This window comes from Strix uralensis, chromosome 1 (genome assembly GCF_047716275.1).
Source record: "Strix uralensis isolate ZFMK-TIS-50842 chromosome 1, bStrUra1, whole genome shotgun sequence".
Taxonomy (NCBI): Eukaryota; Metazoa; Chordata; class Aves; order Strigiformes; family Strigidae; genus Strix; species Strix uralensis.
The window spans coordinates 136,827,596-136,854,712 of record NC_133972.1 but is presented as its reverse complement, the minus strand read 5'-3'; the positions used below and the strand labels follow the sequence as shown (position 1 = coordinate 136,854,712).

The 27,117-nt window shown below is 42.7% G+C and overlaps 2 protein-coding genes, 2 long non-coding RNA genes and 1 other non-coding gene across 7 annotated transcripts; 3 read left to right on the top strand and 2 right to left on the bottom strand.

Annotated features, from left to right (window-relative positions):
• The first annotated feature begins 93 nt into the window (after positions 1-93).
• TCF24 (transcription factor 24) lies at positions 94-7,571 on the top strand. 2 transcript variants are annotated; one of them, XM_074882463.1, is made up of 6 exons: positions 113-217; positions 1,062-1,291; positions 1,405-1,490; positions 2,471-2,562; positions 3,469-3,878; positions 6,456-7,571. In XM_074882463.1, exons 5-6 carry the CDS (start codon positions 3,495-3,497, stop codon positions 6,567-6,569), a joined length of 498 nt encoding a protein of 165 aa, XP_074738564.1. In that variant the 5' UTR covers positions 113-217; positions 1,062-1,291; positions 1,405-1,490; positions 2,471-2,562; positions 3,469-3,494; the 3' UTR covers positions 6,570-7,571. The 2 variants fall into 2 exon arrangements, with proteins under 2 accessions (XP_074738573.1, XP_074738564.1); XM_074882472.1 differs by lacking the exon at positions 1,062-1,291 and having other exon boundaries at positions 94-217.
• LOC141949194 (uncharacterized) lies at positions 6,583-10,335 on the bottom strand. Its single transcript, XR_012630685.1, has 2 exons — positions 9,164-10,335; positions 6,583-8,730 (listed from the first exon to the last, which is right to left on the bottom strand). It is a non-coding gene; the product is annotated as an uncharacterized LOC141949194 (long non-coding RNA).
• Positions 10,336-10,465: 130 nt separating this feature from the next.
• On the top strand, positions 10,466-26,088 carry LOC141949179 (uncharacterized). Of its 2 annotated transcripts, XR_012630677.1 has the most exons (7): positions 10,466-10,996; positions 11,950-12,064; positions 12,888-12,990; positions 14,610-14,762; positions 16,063-16,220; positions 23,251-23,399; positions 25,757-26,088. It is a non-coding gene; the product is annotated as an uncharacterized LOC141949179 (long non-coding RNA). The 2 variants fall into 2 exon arrangements; XR_012630681.1 differs by lacking the exon at positions 16,063-16,220.
• On the top strand, positions 14,455-14,536 carry LOC141935163 (small nucleolar RNA SNORD87). Its single transcript, XR_012626490.1, has one exon. It is a non-coding gene; the product is annotated as a small nucleolar RNA SNORD87 (small nucleolar RNA).
• MCMDC2 (minichromosome maintenance domain containing 2) lies at positions 14,758-25,282 on the bottom strand. Its single transcript, XM_074882441.1, has 14 exons — positions 24,925-25,282; positions 24,701-24,831; positions 24,545-24,604; positions 24,032-24,227; positions 22,941-23,063; positions 22,645-22,752; positions 21,331-21,459; positions 20,591-20,822; positions 18,720-18,925; positions 18,226-18,392; positions 17,665-17,841; positions 17,272-17,414; positions 16,649-16,758; positions 14,758-16,127 (listed from the first exon to the last, which is right to left on the bottom strand). Exons 1-14 carry the CDS (start codon positions 25,022-25,024, stop codon positions 15,967-15,969), a joined length of 2,043 nt encoding a protein of 680 aa, XP_074738542.1. The 5' UTR covers positions 25,025-25,282; the 3' UTR covers positions 14,758-15,966.
• Positions 26,089-27,117: the final 1,029 nt, after the last annotated feature.

Genomic DNA, 27,117 nt, shown 5'->3' with positions numbered 1-27,117 from the left:
CAGCTCCGTGATTAATGACCCGCCCGGGAAGGGGCGGGCGCTGCCGGCCGGGCTGGCGGGGGGAGCCCGGAGGGGTGGAGGGGGGGCCCGGCGGCAGGTGCGACCCGGCCCCGCCGCGCCCACCGGCCGCGCCGCCTTATAAGCGGGGCCGGACGCGACGGGAGGGGACGGGCCGGGCCGGAGGCGGCGGCGGGCAGAGCCGCTCCGGGCGGGATCGGTGAGTGAGTGTGTGCGTGCGGGAGTGTGTGAGTGCTCCCCCGGGCGCGGGGACGCGGGGGGGAACCCTCCCCTGGTCGCGGCGCTGGGTCGCCCTGAGGCCGCGGGGAGCCGGGGCTCGCCCGCCGGCGGTGCGGGACGGGACGGGGCGGGACGGGACGGGACGGGACGGGGGCGCAGCAGCCGCCGCGGTGGCGCATCTCTGGGCGGCCGGCGGGGATTCCCGCAGCCTCCCCGGGCCGGCGGGGCGGGGTAGCGCCGGGGCTGCCTTCACACGCGAAAAGATCCGATTTCGCTGCTCCGGAGAAAGTATTTTCGTTAACTGCTACGCAGAGGGCAAGGTCTTTTTAAAACCGATGCAAAATAATACAGATTGACTATATTTTTTTTCCCCCAAGGAACAACTGAAAAGGCTGCGAACAAGTTTATTTCAGGTTTCCACCGATTTCTTTTCAGTTTGCGTACTCTGCTCTGGCGTTTTCGATCTTTTCCTTGTCCATGTGGGCAGGTTGCCTTCGTTGCCGTTTCATTCACACGGAATATAGGACTAAAATAAGTGTTGTGCTGCTTTCTTTTGGTAAACTAATTAGATTTCAAACCGATTATATCCTTGTAATGTCCCATAAAAACACAAATGCATCTTTCCGCAATAGAAATGTGTTAGAAATAATATAAAAGTTACTTTCACACCCCCATTTCCAGGTCTCTCTGCACGCCAGGCAGCAAGTGGGTGTTTGCAAAAAATTATTGCAATTATCTTAAAACCAAACCTCTTTCTTGTAAAATTTTAAACGGGGTTGCATGGAAACTGACCGTTGCCCAGTGGCGTTTTCTTTGGTTTTCAGGAATAGTTTTTTGGACCAGGAGGTTTGGGTGACTCCTGGATTCACAGAGCTCGCAGCAGCACCCCGAGCGTGTATCCTGATCGCACCAGCGTGAAGAGTGACGCTGCCCACCCCCAGCGCGTAACAAACGCGATTTTGGCTCAGGAACCGCCGCAGTTTGGCTGCGCACACGTACATACCTACAGCAGAGCCCGTGTTTCTGCAGAGCGGATTTTCCCGGGCCTTTTGCTGTATGTATCTGATGAGAAATCTGACAGTGAAGAAATTCAGAGTGAAATGTCTCATTTCCACAGCTGAAATTTTGCCTTTTTTTTTTTTTTTTTTTTTTTTTTCCTCTCCATAGGCCCAGGATTTCATCCGATGCAGATGTGAAGCTCCTAAAACAGAAACTCCTACTTTGAGGGGCGCTCAAGGAAATGAGGTTTTTAGGTATGTGTGTTTCTACATACTGTATGTCACGCAAAGTCATTCTAGTTCTAAATCTGGTTATACACCAACACACCAAAATCAAAACTGTGTGTAAACCAAGCCTAGTCCTGTATTTCAGTAGGTGAGCAGGTATTTACACCAATCCAGTCTGTATCCTTGGGTAATTCAGACTTTTACAGTAATCAGGGAAGACTTTCTCATTTCAGTGGGGTTTCGATGGGATGGCAAATGAGAAATCCTGCTGATAAACATAAATTGATAGATTATTCTGCCAGTTTTCATGATTGTCTTGACTCTACAGTAGCAACAATGATGATTTTTTTTTTTTTTGCCACTAAAATGCACCCAGATCTGACCGCCTTAACACAATGAGAAAATAGCAAGAAAAAAAGCACATTGGACCTTTTTTATTTTAAGTTAAAGGAAACAGCCAAATTAAGGAGCATTTTTCAGCCCTCACTCAAGACAAGCTCATGTAAGCTTAATGTGAGTTTTATGTTATATTGCTCATAAATATCACAATAAAAAAGAATGAGATTTTTTTTTTCCTTTGGTTTACAGTTATAATGCACACAGAGTATTTCACAAATAATTTCAGTCTAAACTATTTAAGAGAACATTACCTGGTAAAACTCTGAGCCAGATTAACAACAAATTAATCACAATAAACCCCCTGAAATAATAATGTCTTCTAAATACCATCAAAAGGATTATTTAGAAATCTTTCCACTTTTCTGCTAGAAATCTTTGACTTGGTTCACGGCCTTGGGTTTTTTGCCATCATCAGCCGCAATTACAGAGGGACATCGGTAGGATTTCAGCATGTGGTTGAAATGCTTTGCAAAATCAAGGCCTAATTTGAGTAAATTTACATCTTCAGTCATTTACGTGCATCTGTTTTATTTATTTTTTTTTTTAATTACATAGTATTTGAATGAAATTAAAAGTTTTAATAACTTGTTCTTGCCCTTGTTGTCTAGCCGGGCAATCACAGAAACAGCCGCTCCCAACACGTGAAAGCCAGGGGCTGAGACACCCAGAAGGGCTGCTTGACTGAGGAGGACGGGATCAGGTATTATTCTAGCTAAGAAATGCTGCACTTCGGGGAGTATTGATTGAATTGCATTTTACTGTGGAATTGAATGAATTAAAGCACTGTGAGTTTTATTACAGGCAGCGGTGACTGACCATCTTTTCTGAAAGCTGGGAAAAGACCTTGTGGTCGTTGTTTTCAGCTTCACTCAAAAGTTTTTTGCCGTTGTTTTCAAAAGGTTCTCTTGCCCCCCAATGGCTAAAATACAGCTTACAAGATTCTTTAAAGTCTGAAAATGTAGAAGATAAAGGATAAGCATGGAAATTTTTGAGTAACACCGGGGGGGCAGGGGGAAGACTGGAGAAGTTGGTTCTTGATCCTTTAAAATCATAGACCGGGTTTTGCCCTTCAAAAACTCAGTACTGTGCTCTGTGGCTCCGCTCAGTGCTGCATCTGAAGATGATATTCTTCTTTCTGTCATCCATGCAGCGCTGATCACCTGTAAGACTCTTGATAAAATTATTGCAGCTAAATAGAAAATATACAGATGGTCCCACATCCCAGATTATACAAATAATATGTTTCAAAAATTGCACTTAGTCTAATTTTTAGCGGTGGTAAAAGGAAACCACTGTGGCAGTGCTGCTCAGCATTCCCTGTTGGGTTTTCTCAGGGCTATGAGTGACTCAAAAAATTTGCTCTGTGTAATACTGTCCAAAAAAAAAAATCAAGTGACAATCTTTGTGAAGAGTTTAATTTCTGTTTCTGTACCTGTGAGTGATACCAAATTTATAAGCAGCAAGCGGGAAAAGCAGCTTGTACATCTGCATCCCGGCTTTTCCTGGCACGAGCAGCACTTGCATTTCGGATGATCTTTGCTTTTAGAATGCAGACACTTCGGCACAGCGCGGCGGTTGGCTTTAGAGATGCTCTTGTTGCTTTCAGGACCCTCCCTGCTGGGGAAGTCACAGATGGACTGTGGACACTTAGCTGAGAGCAGCGAGGAGGTCTCCAGCCTGGGCGCAGACCCCGATTCCCTGCTGCCTTCTGCTGCGGGCAACAACTCCTGCCCGCCCTTGGCGACTGGGCAGCGGGCTGGGGCACCTCCCGGCAGACCCGCCGCCGCTAACGCCGCTCGAGAGCGCAGCCGAGTTCAAACCCTGCGCCATGCCTTCCTCGAGCTGCAGAAGACTCTCCCCTCTGTGCCGCCCGACACAAAGCTCTCCAAGCTGGATGTGCTCCTCCTGGCCACCACCTATATCGCACACCTCACTCGCAGCCTTCAGGATGAGGAGGAGACACCGAGAGAGGGCTTGGGTACGCTCCGAGGGGATGGATACCTCCACCCTGTCAAGGTAGGAGAGCCGAAGAGCAGCTACCACCTTCTCTCAGCAAAGAAATAAATCGGTGTTAAAGATGCTTAGATGAAATGAAGGATTTCAAGCTTATTTATCTTGCCCGAGTTAATACATGAAAAGGCTGCCTAGACTAACCACGCACCTAGGTGCTAGGGGCCTGATGGAAACCTCCCGGAGCTCAATGGCTTTGTCCCTCTGGCTTCAGGGCCTTTGCACAAGACCATCAAAGGTAGCATAGGTCCAAACCTAGCGGGACTTGGTCCCTTGGAAGCGATGGCGGAGGGCAGCACCAGGGGAGTACTAGCACCTCCACGGTCCCTGCCTGGAAACCTCGCGATCCCCCACCAAACCCATCAGAACTGGCTGTCTGGGGCTGAGGGGATGCGCTGTCCCACAGCCGCGACCCCAGCCACAGCAGGGCCTGCTTTGGCTCTCCCGCCAAGGCAGCCGAGGTATGAAAGGTGACGTTAATTACTGGCCACGTGTTAATTCCTTCTATGAAAGTGCTTTTCTGATGCGTTTATTTCATCTAGTTGGTATACGCTCTTCCCTTCCTCAAAAAAAACCCCACAGCAATGCAGAGGGGACGTGAGAGGGGAACTGCTCTTGCAGAGGAGCTGGGACTGGAGACTGGTTCCAGATGCATTGCTCAGTGACTGACGGGGCTCAAATACCACGGGGTATTTTCTTTGGCTCTTGTCTCAGGGAGTGAGTTAGAGCACTGGGGTGTTTTTCTTTTCTTTTCTTTCCTTTTTTTTTTTTTTTTTAAGAGTCTGATGAATTCAGAATGATTTAATTAAGATTAATTTGTGAAGTAATCTCTAATTCCTATAAAGTGACTAATTCACAGAGAGTTTCTTGTTCACAGTGTTGGTCGCTGTTAAAAGCATGATGTGGACGTAGGCTTCTGAGGCCATTTAAATGATTAGCAGGCTCATTAAGAAAGCAAAACCTTTACATCAATTAGAAGATGGCTATAATTTAAGAAATATTGTGATGTATTTCAAAATAAGTTCTAAGTAGCTTCTGTTAGTTCCCTTGGTCAGAGTGAAAGGACACAGGTCTCTTATGGTACTTTTTATCAGCTGCCAACTAGTACTGGCAGAAAAACACTTTTAAATAGTTATTGCAGCAGTTAAATGATCCAGATGCACATTTCCCAGGCTACTGGAATACAGCGATACTGGATTCATCTAGCAATTATTTTTTATAATCTTATTTATGTGTCACTTACCTGTATTTAGTTTTGTAACAATTCTAGGAGTTTAACCAATCTATCTAATATTCCTGGTAGTAAATTAATTTTTCAGTTGGCACTAGAACAAAAGTGTCACAGAAAAATCACAGTACATGCTTCAAAAAAACACCTAAAGTGCAGGATGAGAGACAACCAGTACAGATAAGGACTTTAACTACACTCATATATCAAGCACAGTAAATACAAATAGTGAGGAAAGTAAAATACCCAAGTACAGTTGTGTGTACACTGAACAAAAAATATGGTTAATTACTTTAAACTCCGATGTCTTATTGACGATGAATTCACATCACTCTTGAAATAAAAATACTGAAGGGAGATTGTATGGTCTTTCCAAGTGAGAATATGCTGCTGCTTTACATCTTTAAATAGAAGAGCTGAGATTTAACTGCAGCGTTAGGCCCCTCTAGTTTTTAGAGCTCCCTTTTGTTACTCACAGGAAAGGTGCCAACCTGTTTCCAAAAGTGTCTTAAAAAAATCAGATTCTTTTGGAACAACAAGCTGGCTGTGTTTCGGGTATTTTTGCATCCAATGTGTATGACAAGTTGTCTTTTCAAACATCCACCTCTCTAATAATGAACTGGGCACATCAAGCTGGAGCTGAATGCTTCCTCCCGAGAGAGGAGCAGCACCCAGCTGTGGCAACCCTTACTGCAGGGCCGTCCGCAGTAAGTAACTTGCTCGGGTTAAGAAACTCGAGCTGTAAGAATAAATATTTAACACCAGTGTAACTGATGATTCCGATAATTGGTGAGCAGAAAGATGAACTGTCTCATCTGAAATCCTTGGAGCTGACGAAGAACAAGAAGTTGTCAGTGCTGAAGACCGCCAAGGTGCAATTACATTAAACCCCCTTTAACACAGCTTTTGGCAGCCCCTGTGCTGCGGCGGGTTGTGTGGGGGCCGGCTGGCACGAATGGGTACGCGCACAGGGCCACAGCCGTGGCGGGCGCGGGGGTAGCCCCGCAGTATCCCTGGCACCAAGAAGAGGAATGTGTTGGTTTATTTTACCAACAGAGCATTTACTATACAAATAGCCGTACGCTGGCTGATCAGCCCGGCCTGCTCCCGCCCGCTGGGTCACGGCGGGGTTTGGGAGCTGAGCCCCGCAATTCATGACCAAAGGAAACATCCAGGCTGAGGTTCCCTTACCGAGTTTCTAACCACATTTGCCAACAATTGACAAAAGGGGAACCTTCTGGTGATAGGAAATCTTTCCTATTTTCTTGTATTGTGATTCCAGCTTTGCTGAGAGCTGCATTCGGGCTGCAAAGACACCAAGTATCTCAGCACTGGGTTTGTCTCTTCTCTTGCAGAAGTGGCCGATGCGTTCCAGGTTATACATTGGAGCTACAGGACAGTTTTTGACTCACTCGGCACAAGGAGACGGCGCAAACCAAGGAGAAACATCAACAACTTCACAAATCTAATCTCCCTTCTCGCTTTAAAAAAAAAAATATTTATTACACCTTATATATATATTTAAGTTAAAAAATAGTATCTACAGACAAACTGCAATTCCTGAAATACTGTTTGTAGAGAAGGAATTGATTCTTAAATGTAACTAATACCTCATTAAGTTAATGTGACGCATGATTGGTTTCTGTCATAGAGGATGTTGCTGGGATCTGATCAGGGGGATGAGGAGAAGGCGGCTGCAGTTGGCACCAACGCGAGAGGCAGGCGCAGAGGCAGCGCTGCCGGCAGTTGGTACCTCATCCCCGCCAGGCAGCGGCGGAGGGGTGTGCGGGGGAGAAGGCGGAGGGGTATGTGGGGCAGAAGGAAGGGGGAAGGAGAAGGGGTGCGTGGGGCAGAAGGGGTGATGCAGGACTAGCTCAGCACAGAGCAGTACAGGCTGGGGTGAAAAACAAAGGGCACGTCTAAAAATAGCAGTCGAAACCCCACGGGCACTTTCTTCACTGCATGAAGCCGAGGGCAGAAATCCTGCTGGCTGCAGTGGTCAGGTCAGCTTCGTCCTTCAGACAATCTTAAATGTGTGTGGCTATTCCTGAAAACATGGGTGCATGCTGACCTCAAGTAAACGTGTGCTGAAATCCTGCGTACGCACAGCGCTACGTACAACAGACAAACGGCTCCATACGCCAGGAATTGCTTGTGTCGATCCATATGACCGTGTTGCATGTTGCGGGGTTCACAATGTGTTTGAGTGTTACCCCAGTACAACTACTTGTCTGCTCATGATACCCAGGTTCGTTTATCTCGTCTTTTAGCGGCTTGTGCACGGAAGGAAGGGAGCCCAAAGAGCTGGCTTGTTCTTGGCACGTTTTTCACTTAAACATCTTCTATATTTAGAGAAAAGTTTAAACTAAATGCACAAATGCCATCTGATGTATCTGTTCTGTAAAACACTGTATTCCTCATATAGTGTGCTATTGCTGAGGTAAACATTTTATTAAATATCATTCAGTGGATATTATGTATTGATTGAGTTGCAAAAGATGTATTGGTTTCTCATTGTACAGGACTGATAGTTTCTCCGGTAACATTCAGCATTTTTAGAAACTTCTTTGCAGTTTACATTTTAAAATGACATTGGGCAGAAAAGGAAAACACAAATACTAGCAAGAACAACCTTTATAAAAAAAATCATTTTACCGTTTTCATTCTCGAGTCAAACTTGTGACGTCTTTCAGAGGTGCTGAGCATGTCAGTGCAATTGCATGTCCAGTAGCAAGGAAGCATATACAAGGAAGCATATAAAAAATTAGCAGAGCCATTAGAATTGGACAAAGCACCCGGGACATGCGAGAGTTGTGAAGTATGGTAAAATCTGGAACTCCCCTCCACCTCTGCAGCATTCTGAGCTTTTACAAGATTATTCTTTTAAACGGTAAAAATGCTTTAAATATTTTCAATATATATTTTATATGCATATTTACAGTATTTTAGGCATATATTTCTTATTTACAATTGTAAGTGGTTTATTATGAGAATTACATAGCCAGAACACCATTCAGCCACACAAACTATTGTACTTTGTGAAAAAATATGTACAAAAGGGCAGTTTTTCATAGACAAGTATCTACTCTTACTTAAAGATGAGTCTGACTTTTTGAAGAACTGTACTCTCCATAGTAGTAAAAAGTGGGTTAGCACAGGCTCTCATTATTGGGACAACTATCTGTATTTAGATTTATTAATGAGGAGATGTGAAGGAGTTGTAACGGTGACGGTAGTTAAGAGGAGAGAGACCCAACAGTGCGGGTTTCCAGGAGTTCTTTGCTGTACAGGATGAGGGTGTAAGATGCAGATTACACTTCAGACTGGTAAAAGGCCAAGTAGCAACGCAGAAGCACAGAGAATTCAGTCTAGCTTTGTACGCAACTGAGATCTAAATGAATGGCATTGCGTGAGGGGAAAAAGGGGCAAGCGAAATCCCGGCCAGAACTCAATGTCAAACCTCGAGCTGCCGCTGTGTAGCAGCAGTCCAGTAATAAAAACAAAACGCGTATGAATCATGCATATGAAATGGCGTGGGGAAACACAAAATGTGATGATGTTTTGCATCAATTGCACGCTCTTACCTAGCACAGAGGTGCTGGTTACTTCACAGGCTCTTAAATGATATACCTGGAAGGGACAGAATTCAGGGGAAAAAAAAAAAAGACACCCCCCACCCCACCCCACCCCCCCCAGTTTTTGAAGGCTTCTTCCATTAAATGTAAAGGATAGATTCTGACTGCTTATTCATGAAGGAAGCATGAAAAATGTATAGGAATAAGGGTTAAAAAAATGGAAAGTTATCAATGGATGGCATGGAAAAAAAATCTCTGCTCAGACTTCTACGACAATAAAGGTGGAGTATTTACAATGCTATTAAGACAGACACAAAAATGGAGCAGCAAAAACAGGAGCTACTTTGTACCTAAGCTTGTATACATTGTGGCCATATATGTGACAGTGCAAAGACCTTAGCAGCATTTTATAGATGTATTAAAAGCCTGTAAGAATATGCAGAATTACAACAACAGTTTTTTACTTGAGAAGAACTCCCCATACTTACAAGTTGGGATTTTTTTTTTTTTTCCTGAGACAGATTATTCTGCATCTGTTGCAAATTTTTATGCCTTTCCTTCCAGAGCCAAGACACCAGGTTAGGCAACCCGCTTCCTTCGACCAGTGCAAGAGCTCTTGTCTTCCAGAAATTTACACCAGGATCAAAACAAATCCTCTGAATGCGTTTGCTTCAAACCTGATGTTTGAATCAAATGTTACATTTCTTAGGAACAGTTTATATCCTTCTATACTGAAATACAACAGTTTGGCACTGGAAATATGCATGCGTTTGGGAATGAAATTCTATAATGTTCACACATCACTATCAAAGGAGCCATTCTTCATGGAGTAACTGAAAAGATCTTGGCAAACTTCAGTTATTGTCATCACAACGTTTCCTTCAGAGGGATGGGACTGGTAAACTTCACACAGCCATATGCAAATAATCTGCCTGTGCAAAACCTGCTGCATACAGATCTTTTTTCCTCATACACACAGCTGTAATTACAATGCTGTGCCCTCCAGTTATATATTGCTTTCTCTTAACACATACCCTGCCAGTTACTCATTTTTCCCTTAGAGACCTTTAGGACAAAGTATTCATTGTGCTTGTGTAAACCAGCGAATGACAACACGAAAAAGATGAATTTTCCGTGGCTTGGACTTCTAAGAGACTGACTATTCAGTAAGAACAGAAGCATTTTAAGGTTGAAAAAGCTGGGTTTTACCAAGAATAGTGTTGTATGTCAGATACACCAGAAAGAAAGTGAACGTGCTTCCATCCCAGGTAGTCCTGTTTACTTTCTTAACCCACCTGGAATAAACTCTTCAATTTTCTTAGAGAAACCCCATAAACCGTCCCGCCAGTCCAGACTTGCGTGCTCGCTGCCAGCTCCTCCAAACCGAGCCGGCACCGGAGGGGCCGCAGGAGGTGGCCCAGGCCCAGGCCCACGGCGGCACCACACGCAGCCGCTCCGCGCTCCAGCTTGACATCAACGAGCCACGGCGACCTAAATCACGTGCCCGTTCTCCCGCCCCAAGCCCATCGAAAGCGCCGTTACGGCGGCTGTTAAAGGGTTCCGGCGGCTGCTGGGCCAAACGCACCGGGCCGCCCCTCTGGGCTCCACAGGCCCGGGGACGAGCGCCGCTGTGGCGCCGGGGGCTGCGAGGACACAGCCAGACGGGCGCCCGACACCCTCCCCCCAGCGCTGCCGCGGCGCCGTCACCGTCACCGTCACCGTCACCGTCACCGTCACCGTCACCGGGGCCGCCCGTGCGCATGCGCGCGCCTCCACCCGCGGCCCCGCCAGGCACCGTGCGGCCGGAAAGCGCCGCGGTGCCGCGCGCCTTCCCCGCCCCTGGCGTGCGGCCTATTTAAGGGGATCCCGCGGCGGGGTCGCTCTTTCCGCGCGCCCCGCGGCCCTGAGGAGCCTCGGCGGAGGAGGACGCGGGGACATGGCGGGGCGGCGCAGCGCAGGCCGCCGTGTCCGCGGGACCCGGCCCGTGGGATCCGCTTTGGGCGGGCGCTGGTCGGTGGGGCCCCCGCGGAGGCGAGGGACGCCCCAGCGCCCCCGGCAGCGTCTGGCAGTAGGGCCGGGCCGGCTGTCCGTGTGCGTGGCGGCGGCGGGGGCTGCCGGTGAGCGGTAGTTCCGCGGTTTGTGAGCTGTTCGGTGCGTGCCTCGGCCTCCGGTATCGGAGCGGTAGTTGGGGCCGCCGAGCCCGACCCCGCTGCGCCGGGGCGTACGCTCCGGCGGGGCCGAACCACCCGGCCTTGGACTTGCTGCTGCTGCTTCCTTGGAGCAGCCCCTCAACCCAAGCCCATGCTCGTCGAAACACTAGAGTGAGTTCTAATTTTTTTCAGACGAATTTGAAATAACCCGTAGCAATTAAGAAATCCAAGTCTGAGGGTTAAAACCCATGAATGTAATCTCAAGAACTGAAGGGATGGATTGCTGGCACCATTTTCTAAACAGTGTAGATGGTGCTGCACCAGCAGCTGGCTTAGCCTGGGTGCTGGAGTCACTCTGTCTGGGCAGAGCCCCGCTAGCTGCACAGGCTTTCCTGAGACCTGCCTGTGTCTTGCGAGACTGAGACCACTCCACTGGCAAGCTGTGGTGGTTACCATGAGTTACCTCTTGGTTCATCAAGTCATCAAAGTAACAGACAGATTGGACATCCAAAGAGACTTGGCTTTGCTGATAAATCATTTTCCTTGGCAAACGTGTGTCCTAATTCTAAAGATAAATTACCTTTTTTTTCCCCTTGGGGAGTTTAGCAGGTGGTGTATGGTGACCCTGACCATGCCCTTTTTGGGTTGTAGACATGGATCTAAAATGGGTTCTGGCAGGGACAGGACCCCGGGGGTCTCGGCAGTCTGCAATCACGCTCACAGGACTGTGGCGGGAGCGCTGACCTTAACCGATGGGAAAACAGGCCAGTAAGTTCCCCGGCGTGCAGCAGGTGGGCTGGAGTTAGAGGCTGTACCCTGCTGGGGTACTCCTGTCCCCTGTGATGGCCATGCCCTCGCTAGGAGCAGCGTAATAGTCCTGCGGTCAGTCATTCTTCACACTGGAACTTGGCTTAGGTTAAGCGGTCGTGCCTCTGACCTTCATGTCGGCTGCTGCTGCCTGTATTCTCCCCAGGAAACGATAAAGCCAGCAGTGAGGGTGCCCAGTAGGTTGGTATTTTTTCAGCTGGCTTATTTTCCCCAGGGAAGTGTTGATGCTCTTTGCTGCTGGCTTGGCAGTGGAGTTCTCGGACTCAAACATCTTTTATCTCTTTTCATTGTTTTAGGCAGCAAGTGAAGCTAAGAGATGAGTTTGTTACTGGCTTTGGGAATCAGTCTGGAGTCTGCCATGCTGTTACCTTGCAAGCAGAAAAATGTCATGTGAATTCTGGAGCTACAGAAGTAATTATTTCTTACTGGATTTAAAACTGTTGAAATCTAGATCTAGAATTCCAAAGCTGGTTTATGGCTTGTAAATTCTCTTACAGGTGGAACAAGGAGGAATATGATTGTGTGTAGGGTTAAGAGGTTGAAATTCTAACAAAAGGTATTATGGCAGCTTATAAAACCTGTGAGACTTGCTCCCCAGAACAAAGCAGGTGCAGTCCAGGGATTCTGAAGGAATCAGAGGGGAGAGGTTTGTCATAGTATCAGAGAATCTGGTTTTTAACTGGGAGAAAACAACTTCTGCTTTGACAAATTAACAGACGCCAGCTGGAAGTGGGAGGCTGAAGTGAAGAACAGTGTGTTCAAATCACCATCCCTGCTGCCCTTAACTGTATCAGTCTGTGGGAATATATTCCACAGGGAAAGGTGACTGGCAGTGAACTTCAGCTCTAGAGAGATACTTCAGATCTGGGGCTTGAATGTGACAGCAGGGAGGGACCTGCATTTTTATGCCCAAAGAGAGCTTTTTCGTCTTGTTCCTGGCTATACAGAATCCATTCTGTGCTTAACAGCTAAAATCAAGGTTCTATGCTGATTTATAGAAGCGCATCTCTTGAGGGGAACTTAACAAATCCCCTTGTGTTTGATACCCAGAAAAAATTACACCAGTCTTAAACAGGCAGGAAAGAGTTTTCTGGCATCATGATGATCACTCTTTGCCGTTTACCCAACTGAATTTTGTGATGAGCAATGTTGTATCTGATGTGCCAGCTAATTAGTAGGATTTTTCCAGTTTGATTTGCTACCATCATTTCTGATTTTATTTATTCTTTTAAAGGTGCTATGACATCAGATGACCTTCCGCTGTCGTCAAGGCTTGTGTATGCACATACAGCCAACAGCAGACTCCATCCACTCTAGAAGTATGGGTGTTCAAGAAGGTAAGTTGCTTTTTTTACTGTGATACTACACTGCTTGGGTCAGGAGGCTGCATGGCTAGCTCGTGAAGGCCTGTGCTGACCACATTTGCTGCTCTCTCGAGCTGTCCTGGCTTAGGAAGGTGTGGCCTTCATAATCACAGAATCATCTAGGTTGGAAAAGACCTTGAAGATCATCCAGTCCAACCATCAACCCATCATTAACAGTTCCCAACTACACCATATCCCTCAGCGCTAAGTCGACCCTACTCTTAAACACCTCCGGGGATGGGGACTCCACCACGTCCCTGGGCAGCCCATTCCAGTGCCTAACAACCCGTTCTGTAAAGAAATGCTTCTTAATATCTAGTCTAAACCTTCCCTGGTGCAACTTGAGGCCATTCCCTCTTGTTCTATTGCTTATTACTTGGTTAAAGAGACTCATCCCCAGCTCTCTGCAACCTCCTTTCAGGTAGTTGTAGAGGGTGATGAGGTCTCCCCTCAGCCTCCTCTTCTCCAGACTAAACACCCCCAGTTCCCTCAGCCGCTCCTCGTACGACATGTGCTCCAGACCCTTCACCAGCTTCGTTGCCCTTCTCTGGACACGCTCGAGTAATTCAATGTCCTTTTTGTAGTGAGGGGCCCAAAACTGAACACAGTAATCGAGGTGCGGCCTCACCAGTGCCAAGTCCAGGGGCAAGATCACTTCCCTGTCCCTGCTGGCCACTCTATTTCTGATACAAGCCAGGATGCCATTGGCCTTCTTGGCCACCTGGGCACACTGCTGGCTCATGTTCAACCAGCTGTCAATCAACACCCCCAGGTCCCTCTCTGACTGGCAGCTCTCCAGCCACTCCTCCCCAAGCCTGTAGCGCTGCTGGGGGTTGTTGTGGCCCAAGTGCAGCCCCCGGCATTTGGCCTTATTGAAACTCCTACAGTTGGCCTTAGCCCATCGCTCCAGCCTGTCCAGGTCTCTCTGCAGAGCCTCCCTACCCTCGAGCAGATCAACGCTCCCACCCAACTTGGTGTCATCTGCAAACTTACTGAGGGTGCACTCGATCCCCTTGTCTAGATCATCGATAAAGATGTTAAACAGGAGTGGCCCCAAAACCGAGCCCTGGGGGACACCACTCGTGACCGGCCACCAACTGGATTTAACTCCGTTCACCACCACTCTTTGGGCCCGGCCATCCAGCCAGTTTTTTACCCAGCAAAGTGTGTGATCATCCAAGCCACGAGCAGCTAGTTTTGCCAGGACACTTTTGGACTGCTGTCTGACTTCGCTGTCCTTTACTTTTACTTGTGGTACTGCTATTAGTCTTCTAATTGCTTAAAACATTACAGGAGAAAATGGGGAGAGGTAAGGATAAAAAGTTGTGCTCTTCTTGCAGAAAGTTTTTTTTCCAAGGATACACATTCCTCAATACGGCCTGTCAAAAATAGTGATTTATAAAGGAATTCTATTTAAGTCTATTCTAGAAGTAATTTGCTGGCATAATGATGAAATCTTTGCCGTTTACCCATCTGACTTGTTTGTTTTGATGTGTATCTTTGAATCTGAAATGCCAGTAAAGTTAATAACTTTGTATAAGACTGATTAAAGGTACAGAAAACTAACTTATTTTGAATTTTTTTTTTGTTAGCTTGAAAACAGCAGCCTGACATGTGGAGTACTCATGCACTTGGAAATGCTTTCATCGCCCTTCTTGTTCCTAGAAATACCCCTTGGTTCAACAGTAAGGCAGGGGAGTAGCTGTTCAGTGAAAACGTGTGAATAATCCTCAAATGAAGTTCAGGTGAGAGTGTCAGTCTAGAAGGGAAAGCGGCCTTGTGGATGCTCTTAGAACTTGCTATGACTATTTAAGTGTACCAAAGAAATTGATCAAAATTGAATAAATCAGGGGTTGAAACATGTTGGGAAACTTGTATTATCTTCTATAAATGAGAGTGTTTACCATGTTAGTGTGGCAGCTTTTCTGCTTATCTTCAAGGCAGTGTGTGTATGAATAAAATCTTGGATTTGTGTTTTCAGTGACTGTAGTTTTTTGTTGAGGCTATGTGAGCAGTAGCACTGCAGTCCTGCTGGATGACATCCTGGGTAGGAGTCACATCAAGCCTTCAGTATTCAGCTTGTCCAGATTTGACAGGAAGGCTGTACAATTTAATTTTTTTTAACGTGGACTCTAGGATGTAAAACTTGCTCAGTATTATGTCTACTGCTATATCCTTACTAGGAAGATAAAAATACAGGAAAGACTGTAGTTGGAGAAGCATACTGTGTCTCAGACACCTCATTCTTTACACTTGTTTTTGCAGTGAGGTAGAGTTGAACTCATTGAGCTCCCTGCCTACCAGGTTGTCTAATAACATTTTTTTTTCACTTTCCTGTAGGGTTCTACTATCCCCTGCAGTCTGTATAAAGTAATGTGGAAATACTGTTGGCTTTTTTTTTTGATTGCAGGAGCACACTGGCATCCTGGTCTAATATTATGTTGCTGTAATGTAAAACTAAGACATAGAAATGAAGCAGTATGGTGATACTTCTATACATTCTAACATTTATAGAGCATTCTAACATTCTAATATTTATAGAGCATTCAAGACAGTTGGCTTACACTAGGAAAATAGACTTTACTTACCCCTCACTGGGTGACACATTTGTAAAGAAGCAATAAGAAAAACTGCAGAGAGTTCATGTAGTTGAAATGAAACATTAGATTCTAAACTCCTGGTTTAACTGTTGTAGTCTTATTAAAAACCCTGCTTTACTCCCCCTCACTTAACAGTGGTAGCCAGGAAGAGAAGTGCAGGTTGTGGCTTTATTGTGAAGATACAGCCTCCCAGGATGAAACTTGTAATCAATTAAATTTTGTCAGCTATGCTTTATTCCTTAGCAAAATAGCACTGAGCTGTCTTACAAAAACATTAAAGACTTTTAGTTGTATATTTCTAACTGCAGTCTCAAAACTAAAGCTTCAGGCTTTACTTAGAGCGGGGTTTTCACTCTTCGTTAGTGTGAATTCCTGGGCCATATGCACCAATAAACTTCAGCAGTTCCTGGTGACACTGCATGAGGTAACTGTCTCTCTGTTGCAGGGAGTTTTCATCACTGAGGTCAAATGGAAATACAGGATTTGGTGCTACGCATAACGCAGACTTGCCTAAACAAAGAAGAAATCAAGACTTACAGTAAAAGACTTGATAAACTTTTGCCAGGACTTTGAAGGAAAAAAAGCTATGACATAGATTACTTGGTAATGCAATAATTTTTAAGTGTTACCTCATAATTCTTGTCTCACTGCCAAATTTGTGTGTGAACAAATGTGACTGATGCTAGATTAAAAAAGAAAACCCAACCCTTGTCTTCTGTTGCCCCAGGGAGGGAAATCTGTCTTTAATCTGTCTTTAGTTTAACCTGGACCAATGTTAGAGGAGAGATGCCTCAAATAAGCCAGCATAAAGGATGGAGGCTTGGTGCTGGCCTGTGGCCTAAATGTGTACAGCACTGAGACTTTCTGCAGGAAAGTTACCTGGAAGACTTCTCTGGTATCAGTTTTCCAGTAGAAATTCTGGACTTTGATTTGAAATGAACTACTATTGCAATCAATTAATATAAACTTGTTTCAAACTGACAAAATTTGAAAACAGTGTACCCAAGACTAAAGACAGCTGCGTTGTTTACCATGTTTTAGGGTAAGAGATGATTCAAGTAACAAGATGGCAATCAATGCATCTTCCTCACGGACTTTCTTTCTTAAACTCAGTTTAGTATGAGCCTTAGACAGTGAAATCCTAAGAGAGGAATATAAGCATGTCACAAATAAATACTGCAGACGAATGCCATCTGTATTGCTGTTTCAAGCACTTCTGTAAATTGAAAGTTAACAGTGGAGTGTGTTTCTTCCATACTTGAGCTGTTTAAGCTTCCCACAAATACTGTGCAGTTACACCTGTCACTGACAAAGCACATATTTCTTGTGCTATGAAAACAGTGGAACTTGGCGTGTTCTCTATTGATAATACTACTCTTGTTTGCATAATACAAAGCTGTCATAATTTTTCCTAGATAGTTTTAATAGTAGTAATTGTTTCTTAAATCACTGGGGGTTTTTTGCCTGGTAAAGTTAACTTTTTTTTTGCAACATCAATATATACAATAAATGGTAAATAAGATTCTTTACACCTGAACTTTTCAAAACTTGAGAGTCTTGTCTCAATTTTTATTTAACAAGCTCTTGAGCAGGGTAGCACTATTTCTATTTGAAAAGTAGATGTGTTTCCTTTACTATGAAAAGTAGGACATACAGGATTTTTAGTGCAGATGCTGATAATGTTGATCCATGAATAGAATCTCTTCTCACTCTGCGACTTGCAAGATAGTAGCCCTGAATGAGGTTTTCTGCTTCTGAACTCAGTTCAACATGAAGATTCTTGGCAAACAAAATAAACTAGAAAGAGGGTATACATTTTAAATATTTAACTGGTAAATAAAGAATTTACACTTTTCACACCTTTTAACATACCAGGGGCATAGTAAGATAGTTTGAACAATATATTCTACCAATAGTTTTTATAAAGACAGATTAACAGGTTTAAAAATAAGCAATCAGTATGGGCAGAGAAAAACTTATAATTCCAGAAACAGTATGATATTCCCCAGTATAATGCATTTCTAAATTATTGGGTAGCATATGTTACCTCCTCATAATCTTGTGTTCTGAACTGCTGTGAGACTTTGTACAGCATGGCTTCAGGATTAATTGCTTTTTTCAAGATATGATGTACAAGAGGAGAAGATAGTTGATATGAAGGAAACTCATTGTATATCAAAAGCCCAAAACCATCCACAAGGTTATGCGGAATCAAACTCATGTCCTAAAGAGAAGACCCAGAGAAAGAAAATTATTATTTTGGTCTTTTTACTTGTAAAAACATCACAGTTTTTTCAATATGAAAATGTTCAATGTTCATATATACTGAGTCCTGCAAAAGTATCTATTAATAAATTACCTGTAATAGATGCAGTACAATTTTGTTTCAATAGTAGCTGTCAAAAGCTATTCTGAATAAAACACACGATATCTACTTTTGGGAAGGCTAGCTCATTTTAGAGATACTTGATTTAAGGTCACTGAAGTTGTGCCTTGTGGGGAAATACATACAAATCTGATTGTTTTCACTATTTTATAAGTTGAAATAACTGTAAACAGAACTAACTGCTATAGTATAGTTACTGTCATAACAAGACATGTGCTTTACCATCTGTCCAATTAAAAAGTTATCCTTATGTATAGGTTTCTTTGAGGAAGAATCCACATCTACAAAAGACCAAAAATTGGTCTGAACCGAAACAGTAACTTGTTGGTCAGCCTCTTCTCTGTACTTCTTCCCGGGAATGAATACTGTTGTCGTTCTGCTCTCTAGCACTAGGAGAGGGCAAAATACATCAGTTGGGTAATCGGCCTAGTTTAGCTATAAATGCTAGTCCCACACACACTATCTGAAACCAGTCACGATTACATATTATTTCACTGAATTGTTAGAATCAGTGGATCTCTGCAGTCTAGCCTGTGTAGCAAATGTAAGCTTACAGGACATGGGCTTTTTTGTCCTTGTTTCTTACACAGGCTCATTAAAAATAGCTTATAGATTTTCACAGCATTTGAGGACTGTAAGCTAGGGAACAAACCTAGCCGTGAAATTGCACATTTGTTTTGTTCTGGCCCCTTATTTATTAGTAGGTGTGAGATTACCGGACTGTAGAAGTTCAAGTTTATCCTTTTTATACGAAGATAAATCTCCTATATAACAGATTCCACCCTTAGCCAGCACAGCGCTGCAGGCTTGAATACTAGCATGTCCAGTTCCGTATTTATCTTTGGACACAGAAGGAAAAATTTCACTAGAAGGTGGGTGTCGTATGCCACGAGGCAGAAGACACATGCTGTAATTCAGAAGCCTAGAGGATTAAATAATTCTATCAGTCATAAATTGTTAAATTGTCTGTTTTTCAAAACTTAAACAACACTATACTTAATACTTTATAATGGTATTTATATATATTAAGACTCGCTTAGAAACAACAAAAAAAAAACCCTTAACATAAAACCAGTGTCAAAGCTAAATGTTTAACTTTGAATACAAAGGTCAAAGTCCAAGACTTCTCTCCAACAGGACTGTATTTCTTAACGGGTTTAACATGAGGCAAATCATGGTTTGCAATAGAAGTAATTCCTAGGAAGTCAAAAAAGTGTCATAATTGAATGCCATATTGTTCGCTCTTAGAGAAACTTTTCCAGTGATTGAAAAGGATAGAGGATTAGTAATCCCATCCTTCTGGGAAAAATGAAAAGGCTGGGAACTTGCAAGCTCTGCTCTGTCCTGTCCCCCCAATGCTTTTTGAGAAAGCGGGTATAGAATTTCTTGTTCATCCCCTGCACTATGTTCCTTGGCACAGAGAGGTTGCAAATTGTCTGTCTGGTTCCACCATCAAAGGCTCCTAATGATTTTAAGATGTCAGAGCATGATTTATCCTACTATTAATAACTGGGAGATGTATAATTATTAGTAAATAGACTATCATACCAATAGAAATATCATGTAGGAAATGCCTTTGACAGGCTGCTGACAATAAAATACTATGTGCACATGCAAGACAGTACAAATGACAGTACTGACCAAGATTACCGTGTGTAACTGTTTCAATATTAACCAGATGTTTCGATTCTTAAAACACTCTGAGATCCTATGATTTCTCTTACAAAATCTTACACTTAACCTGGGGAAAAAAATCCTGCACCCACATTCTTTTCTAATTTGAACTAATTTCTAGAGCTAGATTTTGAAATGGTTATTTTTTCCACAACAAAAAATATTAATGAATTTGTTGAAGAACTCTCAAAATTCATGCCACTTTCAAAGATCTTCTTCAAAAATAGAAATGAAACCCTGTTTTGAATTCAGGAAGGAGAAGGTAATTTTGTTTAATGTAAATTTAAAGCTGAGCATATTGTACTTTTCTGCAGTGTATGTGAAATTGTGTTAACAGTTTATAGTTGTGTGAAGGGGTAAATACATAAAATGCATAAATACAGAAAAACATTTTGTTAAAGGCAACAACACCTGGATTTATGACGTACGTGTAAAGATGTGTTCTGATACCTTATCAGTATACTTTTTATGAAAAAGACTGATAAAAAGGAAAGTATCTATTTACACACTGTTTATTAAGTGAAAATACTGATAGCTGGAAGTGGTGATGAAAAGGCTTAAAGTGACACATGATTTGGAAAGTAGAGCCCTTTGCTTTTATCATTACCAGCTTCTGGGACAGTCTTCAGTTTTGATATTAGAAGAATGTTTTGTTTGAGCTCTGCTAACCAATGCTAGTGTTAAAATCTTACTGAGATTATTATGAGAGTGTTAATATTAGTGAAGTTCTGATCTAGATTTATCACTTGAAATAAATAAAAATTGTCCAGGGATAAAAATTGTGTATTTTTACCAAGCTAGAGCCCTGTATATTCTTTTAAAATAGAGTCTATAGTTTTTCATGTTAAGACCAATCCTATTATCTTTACAAATACTCATATTTTAAAATCTGAAAAATAAGGAATCTCTTTACCTATCAATTACTAGTGTGTCGCTTGTCACAATCAACAGATCCAGATAATCTGTGTTTTCTTTTTCACATGTCTGTACTAGACTCAGCAATATTGTGAGTTTAAGAGTATTATAAGTGCCTGGTGGAACAATCTGAGATGCAAAGATATTGGCAAGGATGGCAGTAAACCTCCAGCACGAACTTGAAGTCAGTGAGAGCAGATGCTTAAAATTGTCACTGACAAAAGAAGAACCTAATGAAAACAAAGTACAGGTTAACAAACACTTCATGAGAGCTACACAGATATATTAGAACAAATCTCCAGTCTAGTCTTGATACAAAACTTACAAAGAACAAATATATTTATGTATTAAGCACAAATTCGGAATGTCTATTAATTTTACCACCAAAAAGGTAGCAGGCATGATCTGCTAAAACTGATGGAATAAGAAAGGAATAACAGACTGAAATACCAGGTTTGTGTAATGTATGATTTCTAAGTACCTTCCGATGGATAGGAGAAGTTGAAAAGAGGAGTTGAAGGACTGCATTAAATAATTATGTTGTTTCCCAATGCATGAAAAGTGGGCAAAAAGATATTTCGAATAACAGTAAGCATACATTTCAGACTGTAAGAGGAAAGTCCCAGAGTGGTTTTGTAATCTGGACCTCTAGATAATAGAAAATTGTACCGATGCTCAAGATTTTGTTCTAGAAGGTTTTCCAACTTTTTCAGTCAATTTTTAATGGAACTTTCTTACCGCTTGGTTTACAGAGCTGAACGCTGTTGACTTCTATACATGCGGTAGCTTGTAAGCCATTTTGGACACAAGCTGGAATTCCTATAATCTTGTAGTGGTCTCCTATTTTCATTTTATTGACCAGTTCATCTAGAAATTAAAAAAAAAGGAGGGTGGTGGTGGTGAAAGGAACCTGCAGATGTGTTAGGGCATAAAAACAGTTTTAAAGACATTCACATTCTAAATGGTTCAATTTTATGATGTAATCACAGAAAACAACAGTTGGATGCCAGGTTTACCATAATGGCCTAGAATAAAGTGAAGCATACAATTCTCATTAATTAGTGCAAAAGGCAGGGAAGGCACACTGGGTGAGGAAAAGTGGATCCCTGATAAAGAAAATGGATGATGCATTTAGTTCTGCATTAAAAATAAAACAGATGCTTGTTTGCAAGTATGCGTTCCTACTCTGAAACTTGTGGTGACACCATTATCAGCTACTGCCCTAAAAAATGTCAGAGAAAAAAACACAATAAAAAGGAAATTCAAACTAAACATTTCAAAAAGACATACAAATTGCTTTGTATTTCCACACATCTTTATCACATTTATTTTTTGGAAATGGGAGTTAGGTCCAACCAAATACAAATCTCAGCTGTGAGACTGTCTAACCTCACTGATCACTGAAGCCAGTGGAAATTTAATGCATGCATAACTCGCAGCATCTCACCCATAGATTGTTTTATAATTTTATTATTATTAGTTTTTCCTACTTAGTTTTCAAGAAATGAACCATATATTTCCATAGGCTTTCGCAATGGCAGGGCTGGAGGTTTTTTAAAGAGAATTAATGGAAGTATGTTGGTGAGTTGTGATTTTATTTGGATAGTCACATTAGAAATCATTTAATTGCAGTGGAAGATAGTGGTAGTAGAAGCCAAAAATCCTGACAGAATGTGGAAAACAGCTGGATTGAGGAATGATGTTAAAAATGCATGAAGTTAGTACCAAACAGTATGACCAAAGGAAGCAGAAAGGAGGAAATAACAAGCTACAGTTAGAATGCGATACTGCAGAGCTGGCCAGGGGATTTTAAAAGTATAAAAGTGAACACAACAGTCTTGCCATGGGCACTCCTCATTCACTGGTGTATACTGTTTAGTCACCTAGCTAATTTTATGTATTCCCCCCCCCGCCCCATTTTATTAAAGAACTGCAATACAAATTATGACTTTCACCATTTTATCCAGAGAAATGGACCTATAAGGAAAGTGCAAGGGATTATTACAGTTCAATTCTAAAACATTTCTGACAAAACTCCACAATTCAGCTTACCTCTCAAGAAAACTGTAAAAGCCTGAATCCTAAAATGTGATTTATCATTGGAATATCCTTTCAAAGCATTAAGAACTTTTGCATCAATCATTTCAACCATTTGTTTATCTTTCAAAATAAAGGCAAAGAAAAAGTTAGTTCTCTTGAAAACAGTACAGCTTTTTTTTTTGCTTTTTTTTTTTTTTTTTTTTTTTTTTAGTATTTGGGGGCTTTTTCCACTTATCCATTTTGTTTACATATTGTGTAGCAGAAGTAGGAAAGTAGCAGATTTAAAAATAAAACTCCATAGATCCTACCACCAAGTACTCTAAATTTCATGTCTTCCTGCAGTGGCGAAGAACACAAACTACACACAAAATCATTCCTCACTGTGGCAGATTCCGTAGCTCCAGGCAGATGCACTCTTATGTACCTAAACCCTAAAAAACCCCAAAAATTAATTTACCAAACATTTAAAATGAGGACATGCCTTTCATTTTAAGTTTCCCCTTAAGAATAGAAATGATTAAACACTAGACAGCGAAATTTCAAATTTATCATGTGTTTCTTTAGATGAGCATACGTTCATATACTGTGCTTCCACTAAAACTATCTGTGTAATTACAGGTTGGCCACGAGATGGCAGAATTTCCTACTGCACAGCCCTTTCCCAAGCAGAACAGACTTGGCCTGGCTCTCGGAGCAGCAGGAGCAAGCCACTGCCGCTTCTGCCTGGCCTAAAAATGACACGGAGATATGGATATTCATTATTCGAGGTATGTGCCCTCATAAAGACATCATTATGATTTATTCTGTAGTCCCCTAACTTTGGGATTTTGCTTCTTGTAATTTTATGGTATCTGTTAAAGGAAGCAAACAAAACAGCCTTAAAAGTACTTAAGGCCTAATCCTGCAACGATACAAACACTTCAGTAATATTACTCAAAGAAGTAGTTTCACAGAAGTCAGATACTCATTAAAGCAACTTTGTTCTATGCAAGAAGCTTTTGCCAGTCACTTAAGCACACTGTTCTGTGGTATTTTTATATAAACAGAAACACAATTTCCAAGGGGGGGAAAAAAGGTATTCTACTAGTTTAGGTGGGGTTTTTTTTCCACGGATGATTTATTAAATTATATTGGCAACATATCTTTTCTCATATAAACTATCTTCAGCATTAGGAAAATGGATTTCTGGCATAGCTGTGCTCCCAAAACATTTAACAATGCTGAGAAACCACTGGCAAAGGTCCACTGCTTTCAATTAATAAAAATCATGCTGTGCTCATTACAAAAACGTCTGCATAATACGACTGCATAGGAAAATACCTTTTTCATGCTAGGTTTTTAATCTGTTATCAAAATTATAAAAAGGTTTTTGAAGTAGTATTGATTTCTTTTTCACTACCTTCAGAAAATGGACAGGTTTCCTCAGTACAAAGAAATCTTGCTCCTTGTGTATATTTTGTTACAGTTCCCATTGCAATCACTACTCCTTCAGACATATAAAATCTCTGAGATGTGTAATTAAAGGGAAATGCAGAAAGACTCAGAACATAGCTTGGTAAAGGTGGCAAATGTGTTGGTTTCAGCAGTATACTAATCTAACAAGAGACACAATTACATTAATGCTGTAAAAATATTTGTTTAAAACTACTTTACTTACATGGACGAACACACAATGTGATATATAGCTATTAGAAAAGAATTTCAGAAACTCACAAAGTGTAAGAGTAACTAGGTTTCATATTAATTATCTTGAGATTCTTGCAATATGGTTGGGTGAGACTTCCAGCTATTTTTAATTACAAATAATGCCACGATCAAAGGGAAAATGAAAACTGGAAAGTTAATATTAAAATAGTATTTGTTAATACTTCACCATACTTAAAAGATTTAAGATCTAAATGGAGGAACTCACCTGGGCCTCTGTCTGCAACTGTTCAATTAACGATAATGTCTGAATAGCTATGAAACATACCTGTGATTGAAAAATAGCTCCATTTTAGAGAGGAAAATCTAGTTGAAATACAGATGATATACTATTGTCTGCTCTTGTTTATAAAGATATACTTACTGACTGAAAAATCTGTGCAGCTTGTATGGGATTATGAAGAATGTAGTTTCCAAGAGTTGCATCTAATTCAGCAATATCAGAAGGATTTATTGAAATAATGAAACGATAAACAGCATAACTTTGTTTTGAGTCTGTAGGATCAAAAAGTACCTTAAATAAAAATAATAGAGATTTGTCTACCATAACGTATCAATTCAACAGAATATCTATTGAGAGAGTAATACCATTATATTTTTTGCAATCGTGCACAAATTTCTGGAGGCCACCACTTCTGTCAAGGTAAACAAGGGCAATTTCTCTCATTTTCTGTATTTCACGATGCATCTTCCAAGAAAGATCTTTTCACTCTTTATCAAAGTGTTAGAATAAACTGTGAAGAAATTACTTTAGAAGTAGCCATACTATTATAATAATAAAGGTACGTATTAACAAAGCCATAAAAAAAATTTAAAAATAGTCTTTTTCAAACTATGCAATCCTTTAAGGATTTTTAAAAGCCATCCAATGGAAAGTTCTTTCCACTGGCTGAAGCATACTACATTCCCAAAGTAAATTCCTGAAGAACGCTCTGGTGTTTTCTCAGAATTATTTCACTGCCCAATTCCCTAACCCATGAAATTAAAACCTCCACCTCCCCTATATATTTTATAGGTATAATCAGCCTATAAAAAAGTAAGACTTAATCTTCCTTATCTGAGAAGTCAGTCATAGCTGTTAGAAGTGTGAAACTGGGCAACATCGTCTCCCTTTTTTTAAGTCTTTCCTACTCTGCTGTTACCTCCTGTAGCACCCACATAAGGTGTTGACCTTGCAAACACTGATTACCATCCATGTACACAGAAGATCAATTATGATTCCCATAGACAAAACTTTCACAACTACAATCTTAGTTTGGGGGCTGACCGTGCTCTTCAGTGCTGTTTTCACTGTGTATTATCCACGTCTCCACTTTTTTTTAAGTAAAATACCATACTACTTTGCTGAATTTTAGAGGGAGAATTTCTAATGCCGAAATACAGTATTTTGTATATACATATCTGTTTTACTGTCTTACAGATTTTCTTCTACAAAGTGTCCTTTGTCCTCTCTGTGGATGTCCAACATGAAACACCAATTAAATCTTCAAAAATTGATGGAGCTATCTAGTAAAGGACAAGACACAGAATTATTGGGCTGATGAGGAAAAAAAGCTCATAGCATATGAAAGATCCCCTGCTCACAGAGCTGCGTTCGGGAGGACAAACAGATCAACATCTGAGAGAGGAGTAACTGGATACCAGTGCAGCACTAGTGTGGCAGCAGTATAAACCCTGAGAATTTGTGCTGTGGGCTGGTAGCAGTGTTTAGGGTCCTGAAGTATCAAATTTTAAGCACAAGCTGAAAGAGAATTTTTTTTCAGTTTCTTCAGGATGACTCCTACACGATTACTACTCCATCCCCTGAAATCTTCAGCAAGAAGGGATGAAACACACACAGAGATCCACCTTATTGCCCTGGGCCCTGCGTTCCCCGAGCTAGAATGACACCAAACATGACCAGGAAGGCCTAAGCCCAGGTCATTGTGCACTGAGCACTGTCATCACCTAAGCTTCAAAAAATAAAATCTGACCAGTCCCACTACCGGGTGACCATGTTCACCAGCACCCCCACAGCCAGCTAACCCCATTCAGCTGCACTCCAGCATGTGACACTGCACGATGCCCAGAGCCGCCCCCACTCCCGCCACCAGCGCCCCTTCCTCACAGACCCCACCGGCGCTCTCCCCAGCACATTCTCCAGGCTGCCCCGCCACAGCTGGGCCAGGGGCCGTGACGCCTTCTCCCTGCGAGGGCGCCGGTGTGCCCGCCGGAGAGGTGAACGGGACCGCTTACGAGGCTGTAGCGAGGGGCTCGACAGCCGCAAGACGGGGCTGCCGGTGCCGCTCCCTCCCCCCTCAGTCGCCCCGCCGCCGGCCGTTGGCGGGCTCGGGGACAGCCGTTAGCCAGCGGCGCCGCGCGGCCCGGGCGGGAAAGGCGCGGCAGCTCCCCTGCGCCCGGCAGCCGCCTGCTCCGCCGGGCTCAGCCTCCCGCCTCCCACCCACACCACTGCCCGGGCCCTGAACCGCAGCACCGGCGCTAAAACCGCTCCTTTCCCCCCCGCCCCGAGTAAAGACAAACCCCACGCCCAGCCCTTACCGCAGCCGCACAAGCACAGCAAGCCACCGCCTCTCACGCATGACTGCGCCATTAAGCACACAGCTACTGTAGAGGCATTGCCTTCACTTGACTGTCGGCACAGGCTTAGGCGGGTCACGTACTGACTGCATAGTAACTACTAAAAGACAACCTCTTTTAAAAACATTTTCTCTTCCATTAATAAGTATTTCATATATAACTGTCGCCTTTAGCATGCCAGCTGTCTGCAAACTTGCCTCCCAG

Bases quoted from the DNA above. Each gene is read 5' to 3' on its own strand.
- TCF24 (XM_074882472.1), top strand. From the start codon at position 3,495: ATGGACTGTGGACACTTAGCTGAGAGCAGCGAGGAGGTCTCCAGCCTG. The intron at 3,879-6,455 runs GTAGGAGAGCCG...CTTCTCTTGCAG, and splicing joins GATACCTCCACCCTGTCAAG to AAGTGGCCGATGCGTTCCAG.
- MCMDC2 (XM_074882441.1), bottom strand. From the start codon at position 25,024: ATGCATCGTGAAATACAGAAAATGAGAGAAATTGCCCTTGTTTACCTT. The intron at 17,415-17,664 runs GTAACATATGCT...CCCTCTTTCTAG, and splicing joins GAACACAAGATTATGAGGAG to TTTATTTTGTTTGCCAAGAA. The intron at 16,128-16,648 runs GTAAACAACGCA...TTCTTTGTTTAG, and splicing joins ATCTCTTACCCTAAAACATG to GCAAGTCTGCGTTATGCGTA.